Genomic DNA, 24,212 nt, shown 5'->3' with positions numbered 1-24,212 from the left:
CAGATAAGTCTTGTATGATGTAATGTGTTTTTTTAAATGTGCAATCAGGAAATATGTTCTGTCCCGGTAGGAAACATGTGAACTGGCTGTCGATGAACGTGCTCCACCAGCAGAGGGCGCTGCTGAATCTCCATTATGCTAACTGTGTTCATCCCCCTGTTGTAAATAAAGCTTTGGCAGAAAGCGTGGGTGATCGTTCTGGAAGGAGTGTCAGATTCGCTTCTCCAAAGTAACACACGCTTCTGTAAAAGCATAATACTGAACACACCGAGTTGTACTTATTTTGTAACTATTCGTGTAAGAGGGAACCCCTGAAAACATGGCGGAGAGCGACTGGGATACCGTGACGGTCTTGAGGAAGAAGGGGCCGACTGCTGCCCAGGCCAAATCCAAGCAGGTTAGCATGAACATCTCGCTTCGGCTGTTTATCTAACCTCTTCTGAAGCAAACGCTGTAATTTTGATCCTCTGAACTAGCTTATCAGTAAACGTCTAGTCTATAGGGGTATAAAACGCCAATGTTTACACTTGGTTAAGGATGAAGTGTTAACGGTAATTCGAGTAGCACACATCCCTCATGCTCCGTGGGTAAGTTAAGCTAGCAAAAACAACAACAGTGGATAGTAGATAGCCAATATTGTTGTTATTGTTATTTATTATTATTATCATAGCGTTGTTCTCTTCGGCAAACCAAACACCACGCAGGTATCATTAAGGTTACCCAAGTCAGGATTAAGTTAGCCAACGTTACATTAACGACGTTGATCCAAATAGCAGCTAGCAACTAGCTAGCTAGCATTAGCCAGCTAACCTGAAAACGATGCTTGGCTATAGCTAACGTTAGCTAAGTAACTTACAAGTAACGCCAAGCCGTAAATAGGTCTACGGTATAAGGTGGGCTAGGACGCCATGCCCAACCCCCATGTAACGTTAGTCAAACACCTTAAAAGTCACAGACAAATCAGCATACAAGTTACTTAAATAGCTGTTTTAATATATCTTGTTCTCGTTAAATATCTTGGAAAATTAATGTTAGCCGAAAGACTAGCAGCCTAATCAGTGTTTAAAGCTGACGTGTTTGAGCTCAGACAGGAATGCTCGTGTCTTTTGTTTAGTTTATGCGTCATACTCGGATAAGCAGATTTGTTACTTATTAATTACATGGTTTCTAATCGTAAGCCAAAGGCGGAATGATGCAATATACAGTCAGTGAATCTGGAATATGTTTTGACATTTGAATGTTTTTCTCTAGGCAATCACTGCTGCTCAGAGACGTGGGGAGGACGTTGAGACGTCCAAGAAATGTAAATTCATACATTTTGTACAAATTGACAATTTCCAAGAATGAATTCTGCAGATGTTATCCTGTTTTTCTTTGCACCTCCACCACCCTGGCTGATGCCTCAATATGTTTTTGACACACTGCTTGTCACACAGGGTCTGCAGGGCAGAACAAACAGCATCTTGTGACAAAGAACACATCCAAACTGGACCGGGAGACAGAGGAGCTACACCATGACAGGGTTTCCCTGGAGGTGGGCAAGTACATTCAGAAAGGCAGACAGGATTGCGGTATGACCCAGAAAGACCTGGCCACTGTGAGTATACACACTTACATAATATATTGACATGCAAAATATGCAGCAGTTGGTAGTACTGCTGGAAAATATGCATTTTTGTTAAGTTGAAAAACATTCTTTACCTTTTTATTATGTATAAGATGACGGTAACCATAACAGCGAAAGGCATACTTTATATTGAGATAACCGAATCAATGTGCAGCTTCGTTTTGACGTAACACCATCCAATGGTAGATACCAAGAAAGTAGAAGGCCAGATGCATTTCCTGGCCAAAAACACTGGCAGTAACATCTGTGAAACACTGCTTCTTATTGAATACTATATCTTAGCTCCGATATGGAAGTTTTTGAAAATATGAATCAGTTGCTGAATGAGAGTCATAGTATTTGCAAAGAGTATACAATCATCAATATACTATGATTATTACATTATTTTATTGTACAGTGAACTAATTTTTACTAAACAGACCTTTGTTTTTATTCCAATCATATGTTCTCATGACATAGTTGATTAAAACATGTCTACACAACCATTTCCTGTTATTTATTATATGGAAAAAGTTCAGCTACAAACATTGCATGAAACATGCTCGTGTCAGTTTTCAGCCATAGGATGTGCTTTTGCATGCTTGAGTAGTTCTGCTGACTTGTGGTTTAAGACGATTCTAAATTATTTATGGCAAATCTTTTCCTCAGAAAATCAATGAGAAGCCTCAAGTTATTGCAGACTACGAATGTGGGAGAGCAATTCCCAACAACCAGGTCTTGGGCAAGGTAGAGAGAGCACTGGGTAAGAATATTCTTTACTAAAATGGAATTATGATTATGTCTAAATTGTATTTTCTATTTCACCATTGGCTTCATCCCCACACACATACATGGTTGTTAAGATTATTTTAACGCCTTTGTGATCTTCACTTGTGACATTAAACAGCGACCATAGTTCTGGTCCCATTCCTATCCATCAGAATCAAGCAGCAGAAGTGAACGCATTTACTGACTTCCAGATCGGCTGCATCCTCCCTGGGACCTTTGTACTGCCAAGTTAGCATTTACCAGCAAGAGCCACCGGCCAGACGTCCTCCACTGTCCTCACTTCCTGAAGCTCTGGCCCTTCAGAGAGGCGGCTTCTTCCAAACACAGAAAACTAAGAGTGCTGGTACCTCACTATGAGACCCTCACCAGAGGCAATGAGGACACAGACGAGGGGCTTCCCACAGCATTTCATTTACATTGGGAGCAGAACTATGGTCGCACAACTGTTATGTCATAAGTGTGGATGTTATAGAGGCCCATGCAGGGCAAAGGGTCTTCACGACTGCTTACCTGTACACAAAGAATCTAGAGTTATAATGCATAACTAATGTACTTTTGTTTATGAATAGGGCTGAAACTGCGTGGGAAGGATATTGGCCTACCCCTGGAGGCAAAACCCAAGAAGAAATGAAAACAAAGCCTCGAAATCAGCCCTCCCCAAGTCCCCTTTTCCCTGTTTCTGAAACCAGAACCCCCTCCCCACCCCTCCTCCGAGAACCCCCTCAAACTCTCCTGCTGTCTCCCCCATCCCTCCCTCCCTCTACCTGGGCTGATCTCACCTGTGTCCTGCCTGAGGACCCGGTGCTCCACTGCATTACAGGCTGCATACTGAAACAGTTTCTTGATCACATAGTCAAATGAATGGTCGAACGTATTTTTCACGTCACGTCACAAAAAATGACGTCTTGCAAATCTTCTTTTCACCGGTCTGCTTAGGCTTTGGCATGATAAATTCAACTTTTTGATAGTAATGTGAACTCATTTAAAAAGTAGAATTGTCTTTCATGACCAAACAAACTAGTATGTTAATCCTGAGCATGATGTTAAGCCAAAAGTGCTTGATCACATCTTTTTTTCACACACTTGAGACAGTGGGTGGATGCCATAAAGGTGTTGAAATGTTTTTAATACTGTGCTTTGTTTTGATCTAAAAAATAAAGTTTGGCAGTTCATGGCACTTCTGGGTCTGCATTTGTAGCACAAGATTTCATCTCAAAGTATTCTTAAACATCCATGAATTGGTATCATTGGCAGGTTTGTAAAAAATCGCTGACAAAGAATCAGTTTTTTACCGTGTACATTTAAGAAAACCAACTACATTTATATTAAAACTACGTTTGGATCATTGTTCTCAATGAGTTGGGAGAAAAAGCTGCAGCAACCTGAAATCTAAATGTGATACTAAATTGATCCACTAGATGGCAGAATAGCACCAGAAATACACTTGGAATGCTCCACTCTCCCAACATACTGCAGTAGATCATTTGTGTTGTCAACTTCTGTGACTGCTTTGTGTAGAAATGTGAAAATTGTAGATAATTTGAACATTTTATTTTGAACCCTTCTAAAAAAAGTATCTCTTACCCGTTAAAAATGTCAATGTTTACTGCTGATGAAGCACAGGTGCATAATTCAAACCGTGTCTGTTAAAACATTTAGACAGCATGGATATGTTGAAATGTTCTGACTTGTCAAGTTTATTTTAGCTTAAAAAAAATAACTCTTGAAATTGAGTCATGCCTTTAACCTTCCAATGTACTTTGTAATAACTTGATATAGCTTGGCTTTAAGCAGCGGCCTCTCTCGGCAGTGTTCCACTTCCACCACGGGTTATTAATTAGAGAATTACTTACTTTTAGAAGTGCTTAGGCAGCCTTTTTTATTAATGATTCCTGCACCTTATTGTTACGGAAGCGCAAAAACAGCACGGTAAGGGGAAGTGCGAGTGAAACGATCCACTCATGGACTGACGTAAACTAAGGGGTGCTAGAAGGTCACACGGAGGTCATGCGGCCCAAACGTCCTCTGTCCTGATGAGCCACCATCGAGCCCTACGGTGTAATCTCTGGTTGCCTGAGATAAGACCCTGCGGTGCCCCGGGCACATCTTTAAATCAATGTGGTCATTATTGGAAGGAATTGCCAAAAGATAGAGCAGGCAGCTCTGACTACATTGCTCATTTGTATTCGGTAGCTTGTCCCACGGCATGCTGGGTAACGTGTCACCTTTACCGCTGTAAATACTTAGAGAGCGATGCTGCCATGTCCATTACTGTTCCCCATGAGGTTCCTAACAAGCCTTCCCACAGCAGACATTTTAACTCGTATAGGAAAAGCAGGTGTTAGTAATTACATGAACTATCAGGTGGTGCAGGAATGAGGTTTAAAACCAGGAAATGAGTCATCATTGTTGTACTTCCACTTCCCTCGTCTAAAAGTCAACGGGTTTATGGTCAAATGCCTGAAATGAGGCCTGTGGTTAACACAAGCGTATAAGAGATTTTAACATTTAGACCAATGGAACAATCCCATTAGTGTACCCTACAAAATATGTGTGATATTTAAGCCAGCAGGCATAATATTGGCTTGTTTTATTTTGAAAAAAGCTTCAGAAGTTGAGCTGTGTTTCGTAGTCCAGGGACTAAACTAGAGTCTAAACATACAGTAGAAACAGTAAGGAAACCGCTGCCCGACATCTCCATTGACCTTCATTTTGCACTTCTCCCCAGTGTTAAGTGAGCAGGCTCTTAATGGGTAGTTATGTTGAACTGACGGAGCCGGAGCACTCCGGGCTACTGTCAAATCAGACGCTGGCTGCGCTTTAATTATGTGAATGGAAACGACCTGGATGGGAACTTTTCTAGATGGCTTTCTTAATGTCGGCGTGACCTCTCCACTTCAGCTAGTGGGGTGAAGAGATGCGTATGGGTGACGTGTGACGTGTGTTTGAGCAACATGCAGTCATTTCAGTACACACTTGCATCACATCCATGTTGTTCCAGTTATCTTTGCGCTGCTAAAGAGATGCTGACGGGCATCTAGTTGGTGGTTTGTGTTCATGTGATAAAGGGCAGGTAGATGTTTTTTTTATACAGCTGGTATGGAAAGTTAGATGTAATAGACATGAGTGTAATTACAAAGTAATTATGGCTGGATGCACAGCAGAGACAATGTGGTGGGGTAGGAAATTTACATGATATATGTCTGTCTGTTTGGTGAATCCATCCCTGGGGATAAGAAAGGATGCCAACAGAAGCAACAGCAAAGACCGGCAAGTTAGATTGAACTTATACTTTAAATGTTTCTTACAGCAGTACCATATCGATTCTCTAGTTGTGGGAAGTTTGGGTGTGGTGTGTGTGTGTGTTCCCCCCCCCCCCCCCCCCCCCCCCCCCCCGTCCTCTCAGGTCGTGTGCTGAAAACGGTGTGCTGGGATGAATATTTGCTCGAATAAAATATGCAGCCTCCTGGCCGGTGTTCACTGGACAAACAAAGGAGGGAGCCTTGCTGTTGTTACCAGGGGGTTATTTGGATTCTTGCTCAACAGGCTGCTTCACTCGGGGTGTGTGTGTGTGTGTGTGTGTGTGTGTGTGAGAGAGAGAGAAAGAGAGAGGGAGACAGAAACTCGCTGCGTTCCTGCAAATGCCATTCCATTGGTCAAAGCACCATAGCAACACAGTTCCACCTATGACAAGGGAGCAGCCAGCGGTTTTGAAGGAGTGATGTGAAGCAGAAAGCTACATTAGGCCTGGGGAATTGGAAGTCTGGGGTCTAGTTTTGGCCCGAGGCTCTAAACTCCAATTGAGATTCCACTTCACGTACAACCTGTTGTGTTGACCCCCCCCCCCCTCTTCTTCTCTTTCAGCTGACTAGTTTGTTTGGCTCTCTTTTTGTTACGTTTCTGTCTCTTTAAGTTGTAACGGTGCATAAATCGCTTTAATTCCTGCACAAAGGAATGCTTACAAACGTAAGATTTTTCATGCTGCAATTAAAATGGGTTCCCGTACTGCCTTGTATAATGTTGAATCTCTCGTTAAGGCAGCGAATAAAATGCATGATTCTCCATATGCAAGGAATGTATGTCTTAAAGCGCTCATTAGTTGAACAATAGAGGCAGAATGTCACCCTCGAAGGCCCAATCGTTTAAGGGGATGCATCCAAAAAAGACCCAAACACCAGCTCGTACTGTGAGAAAATATATGCACAGTTTATTAATAGATGCAAATAGGTGAGGCACACACAAAATAATTAAAAGCAATAATGTATTAGTTGTGAGACAAACATCAGTCAGTCGTGGACTCCAACCTGGCGCAGGCGGTTCAATTCTCGACTTTATTAGGAAACACATTTGTCGGAGATAAAATATCCGTGAGCTTGGAGTTTTCTCTGCAGCCTTCGTGGGATACAGGAGGAAAAAAAACAAATACCTTGATAATCTACATATGAAAATAAACAGAGAAATTCCAGTGACTACTACAAGATAACAAATTATATCATAAATATTTTGCCGCTCGTTTTCATGGCTTTTTTTTTTTAAGACCTGCTTGGGATCATTTCTCTTCTCATCTACAAATTACTGTACAAAGTTGCTTCTCGAACATTCGGTGAAAGGCCAGTTTCACGCAGGACGAATGATCGGGAATATTTACATTTGGCTTCCGAGTCACTGTAACATATACGACAAACAAAAGGCACTGTGACAAATGTCAAAATACTTAAAAGTACACACTGAAAAGAAGGGAAAAGTGGGCATTCATTCAGTCCAATTGTTTTCTCAACCCAATTAATCTCGAGTTGTCAGACAGTATGGCTTACGATTCATACTAAGCCTTTATTATGCAACGCGGTCTAACAAGGACTGTGACCAGGATTGTGCAACTACTGCACCAGCCTTCACTGACGGACATTTTTGTGCAACTTCCTGTGCATTTGTATTCTAAGGAAATTAGAATGTGTGTTGTTTGCACAGTTTACCGTACAGCAGTGCCGTACATGCCCATTTATAAACGGAAAAGGTGCAACAGTGTAAGTCTGCTCGTGACCTCGTATTTCTATCAAAATGAGAAGTTAGCTGCACATTTACGTGGAGACGACACGGCGGTACTTTGGAAGCTGGCAAACAGAAGAAGGTTATGAATTATTAGCTTGTTCTCAGTGGGCGAAACTGATATTTAATAAATACACACAATACAGTGTTACACATGAAACTTTGGTAAGTGTATTACAGGGTCATGAATACTGTCCGTATTTTTTTTTTTTTTTACAGATGTATTTATCAGCATCACTGGCACAAAACCATTCCAGCCGGTAAGTGAATGTTTTCATGATTCGGGGGACAAAGAACATTTAAACCCAGCTGATTTTTTGTTGACTGTCTGTAGCAGGATACTGTTTGTGTGAAAGGTGGAGAATGGACGGTCGGGCTGATGCACGGCTGTCATGCATGCAGCAGAAGCGCAGACAGGTGGGTAGGTTCACAGTATCTCCCGTCCACAGTGTATCGACATCTGACAGTAGTGGTCTTTCTCCCGCGCGTCCCCCTAAAGCGAAGCCGTCACTTCAGCGAGTAGAGCAGCTCCGCGGTGTGGCAGAGAGACAGAGGGTGAGCCGAGGAGAAGTACTGACAGCACAGCCAGTCCTCCAGCTCCGCGTTCCTCTCGGGTTCCAGCGAACGCTCTGCGAACTTCATCATCAGCAGGGCCCGTTTCACATCCAGCCAGTTGAGGAGGCCCTCGTGTCGGGAGCCGTCGACGAAGCCCACCCCCTGTCTCTCCCGCTGCTGCTCCATCAGGTCCTTCCTGGGGCCCCAGAGCAGGCTCTGCAGTATGCGCTTGGCCTCCTGGATGTGGATGCGTTTGATGGGGTCCGGCTGGAGCAGGAGCTGGGCCAGCCTCTGGAGGCCGGCGGAGTAAAGGGAGACGGCGGGGATCGGGGGCAGCTCCTCACAGCGGTAGTCTTGCTCCTTCAGAGCTGGACTCACCTCAAACGGGTTGGCTTGGTGGAGGAGCTCGTAGATCAAGATGCCCGTCTGGAACTCGTCAAACTTACGGTACTGGGCTGCCGAGACGATCTCGGGCGCCAACCTGGCGTGGTCCCGTTTGATGCGAGGGTCCACGCTGGTCGAGGCGGCGTCCTCGGGGGAGCGACGCTTGGCCTTGGCGAAGTTGCTGATGAGGAGCCGGGGAAGGTGACGCTGATTGTCTGAGCTGTTACTGGTGCCATTGTCAGTGGTGGAAGGTTGGGGGAACTGGGAGGACCTGCGGAGATGTGGCACCAACAGCAGGTTTTCGAGGCAGAGGTCGCGGTGCGTGACCCCGTGCTCCTTCAAGTGCTCCAGGCCGTGGCAGAGCTGCAGGAGGAGGAAGCACACGCGGCGCTCGTACACTTCTGGCTGCGTTTTGTGGAACGCCGCCCACTCCCGGACAAAGTCAGCCGCCGTCTGCCGAGGGATCTCCGAGGTGATGACGACAACTCGCTCTCGTTCCGCCTGCTGAACAGACGCAGACGTGGGGGGCTGAGGCAGGGACGAAGCAGGTGTGGTGGGCAGAGAGACCTCGTCGGAAGGCAACATGCTCTGGGGGACACAGGCGAGGAAGTGGCCGCAGTCCTGCTGGAGGTTGAAGTGGGGAGGCATGCTCTGCTGCACCGACAGGCCGTAGAGATGGCCCTGTTTGGCCTCCATGGACGGACTCTTGCAGATCTGGAGAAAAAAACACCAAAAAAAAATCAGTGGGAGGAAACGGTGAAGCAAAGGAGAAGAAAGGGACAGAAGGGAGAGAGAAGAATCCCCCACAAAGAGACGGGAAGGGAGCGGAGCCAAGAAACATAAGAAAGGAATTCCTGTTAGCGAGGCTCCAAGGTCAACGCCAATTCAGTTCCTGCTCTCATTCAAGTGAAAAAGCTCCTGAAAAGCTTGAAAAAAAACCCCTGAAACTTCGGTTTGAGTAAACTACCACAGCCCCCCAGGTTCTACCATTCTCTTGCAAGCTGTGGGAAAATCCACACCCTAATCAGAATTGGAAACAAACGTGTTCGGGTCAGAGTTATATATAATTATATAATATAAGCTCTTCTTAACGCTTATCTGGACTAAAAGCCACTTTCATGGAGTTGAAGTCAGCAACACACTGGTTAGCACGTCAAATAACAATTACTACACTTGCATGTGACACTAATCGTTGGTGATTTCAGATAATAACATGATCTTTATTAATTGATCTCATACTAAATAGTGCGTATGGGGGTTTTGCATGTGCTGGCTTTAACAACAGGTTTTTGTCTGACTGTAAATCCTGCCAGGAATGTAAAGATTAATTGGGCCTCGAGATATTAAGCAAGACTGTGGGCACCCTCCCTGTGGCACAACACATACTGTACAAACAGCTGCTGCTTTGTACAACACTAATGACTTTGGGACAAAGGTTAGTGAGACTGAATCCACACCCTTCTTCCTCGCTGTTTACACTTCATGCCCTGAGGGTTTGTGATTGGGCCGTCCCATCTGTAGCCTAGGAACAAACGAGACCACTGCCCCATTTTAATCCCCTCCTTCCATCCTCAAACTGTCACATCCCGGCTTAAAAGATCAATTGACAACACCCGCTGTGCAAATGATTCCTCAAACAACCTGCGCTCCTTTCCAGTCCTTTACTCATCGTCTTCTGCGCTCATTGTTCAAAGTCCAGGTCTGCCGTGAAATCACACGCTTCAAATATGTTTGCTGCTTCTTCACAATGAAGTCGAGCTGAAACACGATTTCAAAAGTATCGAGCTTCGATATCGTGACATATTTCTGAATGAAACGGGATCGGCAGAGACATAATGTGGGAGGAATTTGGTTTGATCGCTGAAAAGATGGGGTGTGAACTAAAAGGGTAATTAATAAGGCATTTTTCATTTCAGCTAGACTAAATGCTCCCAAGAAATACAATATATTTGTCAGCGGTGGCATTTTCTTATTTTATTTTTTAAAAACTTTTTGTTAAAAAATGCACTGTATAAGATAATACTAGTCAAATGAGTTTAGGGATTACCTTTACGGCGTAGGAGTTGCTGGGGTCGGAGGCGCAGGCAGCGGAGTAGTACACAGCATCTCCTGAGTTGCAGCTCGGCTTGTTGGAGGTGAGCCGGAACAGAGACCAGTTGCTCTCCTCGAACCGAAGTGGGTTCCTTTGGGAGCGGGTGAAGTGATCCTCACATTTCAGAGCCAAGCGCCGCAGAGACTCTGCGTACAGGCCTCCCAGTTTAGAGTACACTCCCTCCCTGCTGTCTATGTTACTCAGGAGGGTCTGGAGCTGCAGGTTGGAGCCCAGATTTGGTGCAGAACCTGGTTCAGAGGCCGAGAAGGGCGCGCTGAGTTGGGGGGAAGAGGAGCAGGTGATGCTGCTGCGGCAGTGGACCCCCAGACGCCCGTGAGTCTTCAGCGGCTCGTCGAGCGTCCGGGACCTCGAAGGCCGGCTCAGCGGGGCGTGGCAGCGCTCCAGAGACTCGTTGGAGGAGAAGATGGGTCGCGGGTCAACAGGGCTGGATGGTAAACTGGCCCGGGAGCTCACATCCGCAGGCCGAGACACGTTGCTCTCCGAGCCAGTGAACAGAAGGCGTGGGTAGGCTCGGACAAACGGTCTTCCGTTCGCGCTATCCGGAGCCGACACGGTGCGGTTGACCATTTTCTTCTCGGGGAGGGGAGGCGGCTGGTTACTTGAGCTGTTAAAGGGGTTCGGGTGAGGAGAACCTGGAGCCGAGGCCACTGGACTTCTGGAAAATGGAGACGAACAAGACATCCGTGTGGCATCCCGAGAACCTGAGAAGAGGAGAAGAAATTATATCAGCAAGTCTGCTTAAAATAAAAGAAAGCTCAGGACCAGGTTCAGTACAGTGTACTCCTTCTCTAATTGTAGAAAATACAATAATTAGAATAATTAAAATGAAGAAATAAGAGAAAGACCAAGACCGTTAACACAATATATCCTTAGCTTCTCCGTTTCCTTGTGAGTTAACTTACTGTAACCTCATCGTACTCACAGACCCACATATTCCTGGGCGACGGCTGTGAACTTGATTTATTTACTACACCCCGTCTGTCGCTGCCTAGTGCTCAGCCCGAGCACAAACACGTACCTCGCTTCCTCAAAAGAGATGGAAATTTCCACAATTCAGGGTTGAAGCCGAGACTCAAAACATCTTCCATCCAATTATGATCCATTTGTCAATTAAAGACTAAAAGTTGCGACTTGACATTGCACTAGAGGAGACAGATACTGAGATAATTGTGCGGTGCAGTCTTCAATAAATGCTTTCAGACTGTAAAGGAGGAGAAAAAGGACTTTGTAGGATGTAGCCAAGCCCTTTTTCCCTCGTTATCAGAGTCCATAATTATCTCTTCAAACAACTTGGCCCAGGAAGTTACAGCAATTACAAGTGTCTGCACCGCAGAGGATATGTGGAAGATGACAATAATTCCTCAACCGAGGACCCGTGCCACTCATTCTGAGCCACGTTTCAGGTTTGATGATAGTAGAAATCTTGGTCATGAAAATGAGCGTAAGTGCACTTCACATAAGAGGAGAACAGATAAGCAGACAGACTCCTGCTGTAAAACCTCACAACGCTCCCTTTCCTCTTTTTATTATTGCTGCATAGTTTCCCTGTGACAAAGTGCATCTGCATGATTGAACCTGGCGATACAGCAGCACGACATGCAGGCAAACACGTATCGACTAAAGTCTGTGGAAGAAACTTTCTCAATCGGCTACAATTATGTTTGCTTTATCAATGTTCCTTAGACTCCATGTGCATGTTTCTACTGGAGCAAAAATATGAGTGAGTGTAACTTACCCGTGTCCCCAGTCAGGTTGTCTGTGGAGGCAGTGGAGAAGCTGGAACTGCCCAGGCCCCGAAGAGAGGAAGTAGGACTCTCCAGCGACCCTTGTTGGCTGCAGCGATCCAGCTCCATGTTGCTGCCGCTCATCTTACTACACACTCTGCAAGGGAGGAGACCAGAGCGACGGGGTGAGTGAGCATGATGAGACAACAACAAACATTCAAGCCATATTTAGTCATCTATTTTTTTTTTTTTTTGCATTGCTGACATCATTGCCAATCATCAGCCTGGCCAAGTGCGTCCACCGGTAGGTCGGATATTTCCTTTTTGTCTATCTGTTCATGAATGTGGAAGCACTGAACTTCCCCATGATGCATCTTATCTGCCGTATGCATGACTAATGAGTCCACGTCAAAGAGGCAGTGTTTCATTTTCAGTGATGAACAAACACCGTCAGGAGTCGTTTCACTTCCCTGTACAGGAGACATACTTCTCGATTCTCTGATGAATACAACTGACACAAGTCACCACGAGTGCAGTACATACGAATAGCAGGTTTTTCCTACATTTCCCAAGATTCCCTTGTTTCTTTTAAAGGGAAACTACCAATTATACACATCAAAGTCTGCTTACAGGTCTTGCATAAAAGAAGAACGTCATATTCGGCTTTCGTTCCCTGAGGCACCATCTGTTGGGGCTGAACACATTTGAAAATAAAAATCAAAACTAAAATCTAGGGCTGAAGAAGAGCTGCTTGAGGCTAGATACAATCATAACACACCTGAATCTCCTAATACTAACTGTCAGGAATTTATTATGATTTATTGTGAAACCGGTAACACCCCTATAAAAGTACAAATATAGCTGTAGCAGTCATTTCCCATCTCTCGCTCCCCTTATTTCCTGTCATCTCTCTAATACAGTCTATAAATGAAGGCGTGTAGTACCAAACTAATATTTTTAAAGGCTGCAGCAACAAAACTTGTAAGTGTAAGTGAGTAATGGTGTTTTATTATTTATTAATTACACGTTCCACTTTTAAAAGAAAGATTGTGTTATTTCTACTTTAAAAAATGGCACTACTCATCTTTTTTTCCCTTTTTTTACTTGCTAAAAAGAAGCTCTGCATTCTTCTTGTTCAGCCTGAGGACCATGATGGCCACTTATAATACCAATGAAAACGGTGCATGAGCGGACTTCCTAATCAAGGTGGCCAATTAGGCTGAGTGACAGCCATTCACTTGTCTCATTATAGCCACTAATGGCTCAGGGAAGCAGGGTCTCATCCCCGTCCCTTCATCTCGCATTCCCCTCTCCCATCACAAAATGACTCCGCTTTCCATTTATCTGTTGGCCCCCCGACTTCAATTCCACCGTAAATCAGCAGAACAAACAGATGAGGAGGAGACACGGAGAGGAGCACTGGGGGGAGACAAAGGGTTAGGTATTCTCTGCGGGCAGTTAGCTGAAGGATCCGCTATCATTTTACAGACAAAGAGTGGTGATGAAAGGCAGTGGAAACGCTGAGGCGGAGGAGAAATGCTAATGGCCTTTGGAATTATGAGTCCATGTGCATGTTTGCCGCCTGTGCATGTCTCACTCAGGATCTCTCGGATTTGTATCCAAAACATGTGATTTTCCTCGGTGAAAGAAGGTCGTTGCCTAAGTCCTGCGGGAGGATGTGCATGGATGAATGAGCCCTCTGAGCAAGGGCATGCAAAGAATCAGATTAGGGCCGCCTGTAAGGATATACAGTCACTTAGGGGTTGCAATGCATTATTTTCATTACATAATCTGATGATTACTTTCTTGACTGACTGATTGTTGGGTCAGAAAGTAGTGAAAAATGCCCATCAGCCCAAGGTGATGTCTTCAAGGAACTCAAATGACTTTGTTTGAGGAATTCAAAACCCAAATAGATTCTCAATTACCATAATATTTGCATAAATGTTCTGGGTACTAATTGACTAATCATTTCAGCGCTACAATCACGTATCTACAGCCCGACAGAGAGAACCATAATTATTTTTCTTCTTCTTCTAAAAATAAAAAAGCAGCATTCATCACTTTACTTGAATGCAGTTTTAGTCTAAACATCTATTAATAGACATCTTAATTGCTCATTTCCTCAGAAAAGATATGATCACTTCCTTTGCTGAATTAAAGTACACATGAACTATCATGGTCACCGCCGTAATGTAATGTCCCACAAGGTTTGTGTTCTGCAATCAGCCCGGCAACGACAGTCACCCACATTTAAGATGTAAACAATCAGGCGACAGTAAGTAACACACTGGATCTGTGAGGTATTAATAAAGTGGTGTGAGAGGAGCCGGGGGAGTTTTTAAAACGGGATTGGCCTGGGGTTACAGCCTCCTAACTACAGATAGCAGTCTGACGGTGTAAGACGAGAGCCAAACTAAACTGCAGTGTTGTTGTGGATCAAGTTCACGCAACTGGTTTCACTTCCTGACTCCTTTTAGGACCGTAAATATATAAAATGATAGACTACTGTATTCCGGGGGCAGAGACAAGTCCAAATCTGAGATCTACAGCGTTAAGAGTGTTGAAATTAAATACTGTAACCTGATCACAGCTGACAGGTTTTTGTTCAAATGAGGTGGAGTCGGCTATGAAAGCGGGCAGAACGTACTCGGGTGGAGGTGGTCTTTCGTGAACACTTGTAATCCAATCCCCCACAACAGCCATGTAACATTCACAACCTTTAAGAAGCTTACAGCGTTGACTTGGTGATGAGACCTAAAGAAACAGACTTTTGCAACCTCCTGTGTGTTACAGCACACGCAGAGAAGAACGCGCATGCATTGTTTCTTTGCCATGATTGCAGGATAGTTGCCGTGGTTATACAGCCATATAAACCGTATCTTTGAAACAGATCCATTAATGGTTGACACCAATCCTTGTTATCTTTTGCAAACTGCTCCAGCCTTGCCTTGTTATCTGCTTCTCCGTCAGGTATCTCCTCCCCTTACTCAGTACAAGCCACTTTCATTTATTTGCCCCACTTTACATAAAGTAAAACACATACATTTAACTTCTCATCCTCTTCATTTTAACTGTAACTATTTTAATCTTCCCAACAGGATGGGCTCAAAAATAGACAGAAACAGAAGAAACAGGATGAGAAGAGATTTGAAGAGCAAAAGTGAAGGTGTGAAAGAGGGGAAATAAAGAATGAGCACAAAGTTGACCAGATGTCGTCTGTCACTGCGCCTCTGAATTTAGACTACCGCGCTCCAGGCAGGTGTGAAACTCTGTGGTTTCCCCCTGAAACGCACTCAGACGCTGCAACCACCTTCCTGCGGAAACAAGAACTTGACCGTTTCTCTTCACAAGTGCAGTGATAGATGCGACGTCAATACTTGCTGAGGACACATGAGTAAAAGATGCCGTCAGGTGCCTACCTCATGCTGGATGGGCAACGGTCCTTGTCAGGCTGGCGGGCACAAAATGCCCGTGGATCAGACTGGTGGCTCTCTAAAGCCCCGTCATGTGTAGTAACACAACCCTGGCTCCACACGAGTCATATGTGTATTTAAAGTCCCTCACGGCAGGAAAAGCGCAGCGCCCGTTAGATGTGCAAAATTTAAGCACCCGCATCTCATATATAGCATTCGCTCATTGACCTAGTAGTTCACTTCAGGCGGCAACAAGATGCTATGTGTCCTGCTGCACAGAAGGGAGCATGGTGGCTCTGTGAGGGAGGGGCCGCATGTCTTGGAACGATGGTTTATAGCGCAAAAGGCAATTCCGACCAGAGTCAAACTCGGTGGACTTGAATCCACACGGCCGATCTATAAATTCTACTTCTATTGATGGCAACCGACTGCCAGACGGGGGGGCAGTTTGGAAGTTGCCCGGGGCGACAATCTGTTCACTAAAGCTCCTCCCTTTGGCAACCTTCACTGACCAGTGGAGTGGACATGCTTTCCCTGTTGAAGAGTACTTGCACACACACTTATGCATGACCTGCACATGCACACAAACCCACCACTACATCACATGTAGGTTGACCTGACGAGTAAAAGAGGGGACATTTGATCTTCTCCACTGTGATCAAAAGGCACTGGGAGCAGATTTTTCCCAACCATCTGTGGCTTTTAAATGATTCAGCACGTCAGAATGCTGCTTCACGGGTTGCATGTAAACGCGTGCCTTTTTTGTATTGTGAATGTTTTCCCATTCATGTCACACACACGATTACATTTTCCGTCAAAAATAAATCTCCACGCTCACAAGATTTAGATCCCCTGCAGCACTTTGTCACACTTGTTGATTAGATACACTAAACCCGCTCGTTAACTCGGCGAGCCACAACTGTCGCTGGCTGGCTCGAGGCGTGTTCCCACATGTGTCACAACAAGGTGTATTTTTATCAGCGCAGAATGTCGGCAATGTCATAACAGGAGAGATGCGTCCTTACTAGAATTACCGCAAACATAAGGGCCCTTGAAATGCGATCGGCAGTCTGTGTTTTTGACGGTAAAACACTCCCACTCTGCTTTTGCTGACTCCAGCAGCTCAAGATGGCGGAACATCTGTTTGTCTTGAGGAAACCACAGTCGTGTGTGTTACACCTCATCATGCCGACCCGGACAAAGCACATTTTTTTATTTTTGGGATCATTTGATGCTCTAATAACTGCAACAACACAAGGCCTCTGTTTCTGCTTTGGTGCAGCTGACTCAGACAGTGGAGTGTATTCTTATCCTCATGCAGACTCAGGTTAAAGCGTGCAACATGCAACGGTTGCTGCTAATAAATGGCTTTGTGGGCTAGGAGGCGCTGAGTAAAGTAGCTTGCAATAGTCTTGAAAAGAGGTGGAAATGCATGATTCTGCACATCCTTTAAGTGATGGGATTAAATATTACAAAGCCTTAAAAAAAACCAGTACGTGAAGAATTTAAAAATGCATGCCAACAGTGAAAATATGATCTTTTAGTCCCTGTATGACAACATCGGTGCAACAAGGCCTATTTTTCTTTTTTTTACAGTTCCGTCTACTGTAAGGAAGCCAAAACAAATTCACCGAAACGCGACACAGCGGGGGACTATTTAACAGACCCGTTTTGTGTGTTAATTAGCATTGGGAAGTCACATTACTTGCATGAATAGAACAAGGCATGCATTGAGGAATAGGCCTGAACAGTTTGAATGATCACAAGCTGCAAGAATGGAGGCTGATTCAAGGCTGAATAATGATGCTATGAAAGGGGAAGGCACAGTAGGACTCACACAGATGACTGTAAGTACGTGTGTAGTGAGGATGTATACGCATGTGCACGGTCGCGGGCAAAATAGCATAGCGTATATTCCATAAGCAGCACCAACAATAATATATATAAATACCCACTGTCCCATCAGAGAGTAAAAGGCATGTATGCATTTTGACTAAGTGCATGTTGCAAGTGCTAAATTATGGAATATAATGATGCCATGGCTTCTCATGCAAGTAAGACTGAAGGAAAGGCACGCATATACATTATGTTATAATGGGCAGTTTATATTTGATAAATGCATAGCGTTCAAATTACAGCAAGTGTTTGGTATACTAGTGTGTAATTAAAACTCAATTAGACCCTTTCTTTTAAGAAGCTGCCCTACTGTAAACAATATTTAAGACCAACCCTTCCTCGAGATCACTGGTGTTCTTTCTGTGCAATATTTAGCATAACGAGTATTATGGGGAAATTATAAAAGGTCAATTGCTGGAAAAGTTGCTGAAACTTTTTTTTTAATTAAATGGCGTGAGAATAATTGTTGGTGAATCTGAAAAAAAAAAAACGTACGACGCTGACAGTGAGATTGATAAATGGTTAATCATCTAAATCCTTCCCAATTATCAAGAACTAATGTATTCACTCATGTTGTAAACTGAATAACTTGATGACTTATGTCCAATGGAACGGTCTCACTCCTCTGTTAACTTCTAATTGGCATTTTCTCATGACTTCTGACATTTCATAGACAACATGACTGACTGAAAAAGATGAATCCAGTAATCCAGTAATTGTAAGAGCCAAACAAAACCTTCTCTGTTTTTCTTACCTGTGCAGTTTCTTGGGTGGGGGAGGTGGAGGATTGGGCTCATTCTTGGCTGCTCCCTTTCCTGCTGCCAGCAGTCCTGATGAGCCGCCTTGCAACGGTTGCTTGGACGGCATGCTCCCGTTATGCTTGCCCTCCTCTGCGCCGGTGCCCTCCATCTCCCCCTGACAGGCACCATTGTTGGGGGCAGCTGGGGGGGCCGTGCCTGGCTCTGTCATTGGAGGGGGGCTGCTCTGGGCCTTCCAGTCCCTGGTCTCCTTCCAGACAGCGGCACCATTGACCAGGCCCGTCACACGAGAGGTTATCCCTGGGTTGGCAGCCAACTTCTTCTTCTGCCCCTCTTTCCGCTCTCTCTCATCCTCCTCCTCTTCCTCCTCGATGCGACAGTTCCAGCCAGAACTGTGGTGGTTCGACTTGTGCCAGCGTTCGGACGCTGCTGCGCTGTGGTTCTCTGTGTGGACCTTGAAGTGGCCCTCTCGAGCAGAGACGAGGAAAAGCATGGGGAGTTCGGGGAGGGGGACGGGAGACGAGATGGACGGCGAAAGGCTGGAGGTGCCCAGTCTGGGGAGATCGTGAAGAGGGACTGGAGAAGAGATGGACGGCGAGAGACTGGAGGTGCCCAGTTTGGGGGAACGGATGGTCCTTTTGGGGGGGATAGGTGGGCTAGAGTGAGGCTTGGGGTGGAGAGTCGGGGTAAGGCTGGCGTCTGTAACCAAAGATGGTGCGCTACGGCTGGGGCTGGGCCAGCGGAAGGCCGGGCTGCTGGGATCTTTACGTGCTGTGGGGCTGAAGTGGCATTGGGTGCTGATGGCTGAATCTGGACTGCTCAGGTAGAAAGTCCTGTTCTCCTCTATGTGAGCAGCCATTACTGTGATGGTGGCCCGTTGACTCTCTCCTGACAGCTCAGAGCTCTGGGATGAGTTCTTAGTCTGGTTTGGGGACACAAGATGGGATTGCAGCTGATTTCCTTCAGGCCTACGCTTCTTCTTGGTGCTCTCTGCATAAATGGGTTCTGAGTCTGGCCGGTCATTGGGGGAGCTGGGAGCTGACCGTGAGCTGCCCATGCCTGCTGGGCTTTGGGGGCTCCCTGACCTAACTTGTCTTCCTCCCGACCCCTCTGCCCCAGGAAGTGAATCTGTACTACTACGATAAGAACAAGAGGAGTCTGATAGGCTGGTCTGTTTAGACAGGATGGGAGGAGAGTGGAACGATGGCGGGGGGCTGTGGCTAATGGTGTCCACACTTAAGGCTGTGGTGGGGAAAGTGGTAGAAGTGCTGGATGTCTTAGTTGTAACAGTAGCAGTACTCCCACTGTTGATGCCATTGCTATGAACTGTGGCAGGACTGGAAGTGACGATATCCTCAGAAAAAGGTATCCCCACAGATACCAGGTGGGACTCCTGGCAGTTCGCCCTGGTCGTCACATTAATCCCATTATAAGTGCTGTTGGTTCTAGCGGAGGTGGTGTTCTCCTGCCTACAGGCGTCTCCGTTGGCATTCTTCTTTAAACTCTGAGAACCTCGTCCCTCCTCCTGGGTGACAAAGATGTTGCTGATGATCATGGAGTCTTTGGGCAGGATGTTGGGAGATAAGGAAGCCAGAGAGAAGCAGTTGTTGTAGTCCATCTTGGTTTCCGGACTCTGAAGAACGGTGTCTCTATGGGCCTTGTTGCAGCCGTTACTGTCGATGTAAAGAGACGACAGGTCCAGCACCGTCTTCAGGCCCAAACGCTTTGTGTTCTCCTGTCACACATAAACATGAGCACATGTTAAGGAACAGAACACCATTCAGGGTAATAATAATAAATTCCAAGGTTTGTTACAGGAAAGAGACATTTGAAAGACTCACCTGCTCTATGTTCATGTTGACATCAGTCATCGACTCTGTGGTGTCAAAGCTCATCATAGTGGGTTTGACAGCGATGGTTGGCTTGCTGTATGGTGAAGGCGATGTTACTCCAGTTTCTTCATCGCCTCCCAGGGTGTTCTTCAAACAAGCGGCTGGCACGCTGCCATCCAGGCCGCCGACAGTCTTGTGGTGTGCACTGAGCGGGTGGAAGCAGTTCTTGCAAGAGCCGGGTTTCCACACGTGTTCTGCAAAGTCGCTGCACGCTGACATCTTTGGTTTGCTAAATCAGGTTTGGTCAGAAGTAGCCGTTGACTGATGTGGCGGACATCGGATGATCCATCATGGCTGACCGGCAGAAGGTTGCAAGGTCACAAGATGTTGATCACATGGCAGTTTGGAGAGGAGAGAGAAGAATACGTAATTGTTAAAAGAATGAAGTCATGATGTGTAGGTTTCCAAAATAACAATCCCACATGTCTTTGTGACCAAGTACAGCTGCTTGAAGTACAGAAGAACTGTCTAAAAATAGAATTAATCCCATCATCTCCTCTTCTATATCTGGGACTAATAGAACTATTAAAATGACATGACGATCCACATTAAATACAGTTTCTTTGTCAAAGTCACGTAAAATTCTGTCTTTCTGCAAAGAAAATTACAGTTAAGAAAAAGTTTTTTGCCAACACCAGATGTATTATTTTCTGATGGAAAAAAAGAAAGTTCAAAAAGTTCAAACATCTACATTAAATTGTAAAGACAGTGATGAGTGAGTCCCGGCGAGTGACAAGTGTCTCCACGCTCGTAGAAGACCTCGGCTAGGATTTAAGTGTCATCTGCCAATGTAACGTAAGAAGGCCTGATGTGTGCTGTGCTTCTTGTTCCCATGGCCTCCTAAATTAGAGGGTATGTGGCTTCTGTTCAACCAAAGGGTCTGCCGGTGTGAGCCCAGCGACATAAAAGCCCTCCAGAATCCTCTGCAGCCCCCGACATGCTAGAAGACGACGGAGGAGCCTCAAGCATCCCAGAGGTCGGAATGTCAGGAATGTCTAAAGTCTCACCAGGGTGAATCTCACACCCACGACAACCTCCCATCCCCCTTACACACACACACACACACACACACACACACACACACACACACACACACACACACACACACACACACACACACACACACACACACACACACACACACACACACACACACACACACACACACACACACACACACACACACACACACACACACACACACACACACACAAACAAACTGACCCACACACACCTCCTTCTTCTCCCTCTTCTGTCTGTCCTGTTTAACTGGGCTGACAGTGAGAAGATCAACACCATTTCTGAGAGATCGTTTGTTTCCTTGCATCTGGGTGTCCCCCTTTATGTTCTATACACAGCTTTAATTGCCTCTCAACAAGGTGCTGCAATGACACATGGCAACATTAGCCCACCATCATGTCTCATTATCCGGAAAGAAAACAAGAGGATGAACACTTACTCACCTAAAACAATGAAAATGGGTCAACATATGCACTCAGGTGACCTTCATTTAATCAGATATACAATATAATATACATTCTTTAAGCCACGGTGATTCTCGATTTCTACGATTGTTAAATGTAGAACAAAAGACTGACTTCCTCAGACTCCTGCAAGGCTCCAGCATAACAACCTTGCCATCTACTAATCCTATAGGAATGAAGAGTTTTCCTGTTGGTAAAGATAACGCATGCTAACATTTTTCTTTTGTCCTGTCTGACTCGGTTTGGGCAGGAAAACACCCACTAGCTCACTGTTTGTTTAACCGTTCCTGCGACAACAGAGGAAACGGCGCCTTGCCTAACATCTCACAGCATTGTGCATGAGTCATATGAAGCGATGACTGATCATTACGCTACTGACCTGCTGCTGTAGGGAACAGACTGACTGTCAATCAAGAAAACGTCTTCATGGGACAATCAGGCAACAACAACGCATAGATAGACGGAGTGGCGTGTTCGTGTATTGCAGGTTAAGACCGAACTGACGGGATGAATTTAGTCTATGTTGTGCTATTTTCCCCGGAGGAAATCAGAGACAACAACAGATGTGGACATGTGGGAATTTCCTTTTAATTTCAGATGCTGAATGGATGAAACACACCTCAGCTTTAGGTCAGTCTACTTGTTGTTTACATGTCCGTCCCTGCTTGTTTGAACAGAGATAGACCCCACTGTCTACATTCCCCACACCTTTTCAAGCTCAAGGTCCAATATTTCTCACTTCCTCTTGTAAATATGCTCCTGCACAGGGCAAAACAGCAAAAAGGTCAGCCACATGACAAAACTCAAGACCTGCCTGCCATTTTAAAAAAAAAAGGAAAAAGAAACTGAAAAATATCTCTTGAGCATGTTAGAAGTCAAGGCCTGGAAAAATAAGATGAGTGCAAGGGAATATTATGCGAGGGTTGGTGTTGGTCTGGTGTGGAATTTATATCTTTTGGAGGGTTGTGTCATAAAGACACTTTTTAAGTCATGGACCACATGTACACCACACACAGTCCACTAGATGTCTCAATATCTGAGGGATTGTAAACACTGTATCCTAAATCTGGAGGCCACTTTCCCATGAAAACACAAAACGGGGCAGTGATAGGCTGTGACCTGACTAGACTGTTATGCTCTGAGAAATGCAGTCGGGCTGCGATGTCAGACTAGACGGCAACAGTTGAAATAGCCCAGAGATATGGGGAGCCAGAGGAGTCATTAAGGTAAAGGTTAGAGGGCTTATCGACACTCAACAGCTGGCGAAACTGCACTTTGTCTGAATCCTTCTGCGGCGGGCGAGCAGCACGCACGTCTGACCGGCCCCTGAACGCACCAGCACAGGTGCGCGTGCACACACATGCGCGAGCGAGCAATAGAAAAGCCTTAATTAAGTATGGGGCGTCTGTTAGTTATTAGGTTTACTGTATCATAATTCACAGCGTTAAACATCTGAATTACCATAAAAATAAAACCCCACACACTTCAAAGGAGGAGATGCCGACAGAGTGGCAACGTCATCCACCATCGAAAATAAGGAGCCAGTCCATATTACGGTGATAAACAGGTCACGTCAGCGTGGAGTCACCCGCTTTATACAAACGCTTTCACGAGCAGCATTTGTCACGCCTGCCTCGCGCACACAGCCCATTCATTTAGGGGGAGTGTGAGGGGGGGCTCACAAGCTGTTTCTTCGATACTCTGGAGAGATTTCCGCCAAAACTTGCCAACTTTTCACACATACCTCGAAACTTCCACATTAGGTTTTGAGCATGTTTACCGGCACATTTGGTTAATATCCCCCCCGGTTTACAGGCGTCCGCACCCCCACGTGTTTGGGTTTAAGCCTCCCGTTTTTGGATGCGATAAATGACCGAACACTTGTCTCCCCCGTGGCTGCATTTGGTTTACGGTGGTTATTGTAGGAGGAGGAAACAACCTTTATGTCCTCCCCTCATGCAAGATAGGCTGTTTCCATTACATGCTTTAATAAAAAAATGCAATAAAATATGTGTAACAAGGGGGAAACAAGCTATGTAGCCAAGGTTATATCGAGTGGCGACTGACTGGCTGCTGCTTACCTGCTCGGACTTTCTCTTCCCTGGCAACACAAAAGCTCTGCCCCCCAAAAAACAGAAAAAACCCCACTGGTTGTATGCTCTTTTAATCCCCGCAGAAGCCGCTATCCTGTATTCAGGTATCCCCCATGCGACAGGTTAATGACCAGGAGGCTGTGTGCCGCTGCAGGTCTCGGCTCCGGCTGCTGCTGCTGCTGCTGTTGCACTAGTGTGCAGAGGTGGAGTGTTGAGGCGGAGCAGGAGTCCTCTGCAGCAGCGTGGAGGGAGCACAAGGAGGTGGGAGGAGCTCCTAACCGAGCATGCAGTCTGGTCACTGGCCACTCTCAAATTTTCATAAGGCTTTTGTTCTATTAGCTGTCATAACAATTTTTGGATTTTTTTTAATAACCCAGCTGTCATTTGGAAGAAAAATGTCTGTAACGTTTTGTGTGTGTGTGTGTGTGTGTGTGTGTGTGTGTGTGTGTGTGTGTG

General features: G+C 45.5%; 2 protein-coding genes across 2 annotated transcripts; one reads left to right on the top strand and one right to left on the bottom strand.

The window, feature by feature from the left end:
* The first annotated feature begins 256 nt into the window (after nt 1-256).
* On the top strand, nt 257-3,572 carry edf1 (endothelial differentiation-related factor 1). Its single transcript, XM_084034416.1, has 5 exons — nt 257-397; nt 1,252-1,303; nt 1,437-1,597; nt 2,276-2,369; nt 2,965-3,572. Exons 1-5 carry the CDS (start codon nt 320-322, stop codon nt 3,024-3,026), a joined length of 447 nt encoding a protein of 148 aa, XP_083890542.1. The 5' UTR covers nt 257-319; the 3' UTR covers nt 3,027-3,572.
* A 3,005-nt stretch (nt 3,573-6,577) lies between these two features.
* Nucleotides 6,578-23,954, bottom strand: prag1 (PEAK1 related, kinase-activating pseudokinase 1). The gene is made up of 6 exons (XM_084035488.1): nt 23,745-23,954; nt 20,129-20,473; nt 18,284-20,022; nt 12,229-12,374; nt 10,428-11,194; nt 6,578-9,094 (listed from the first exon to the last, which is right to left on the bottom strand). Exons 2-6 carry the CDS (start codon nt 20,396-20,398, stop codon nt 7,949-7,951), a joined length of 4,068 nt encoding a protein of 1,355 aa, XP_083891614.1. The 5' UTR covers nt 20,399-20,473; nt 23,745-23,954; the 3' UTR covers nt 6,578-7,948.
* Nucleotides 23,955-24,212: the final 258 nt, after the last annotated feature.

This window comes from Eutrigla gurnardus (genome assembly GCF_963514095.1).
Source record: "Eutrigla gurnardus genome assembly, chromosome: 19".
NCBI classification, from domain to species: domain Eukaryota; kingdom Metazoa; phylum Chordata; class Actinopteri; order Perciformes; family Triglidae; genus Eutrigla; species Eutrigla gurnardus.
The sequence above is the reverse complement of the archived record's forward strand: the minus strand, read 5'-3'. Positions and strand labels throughout refer to the sequence as shown.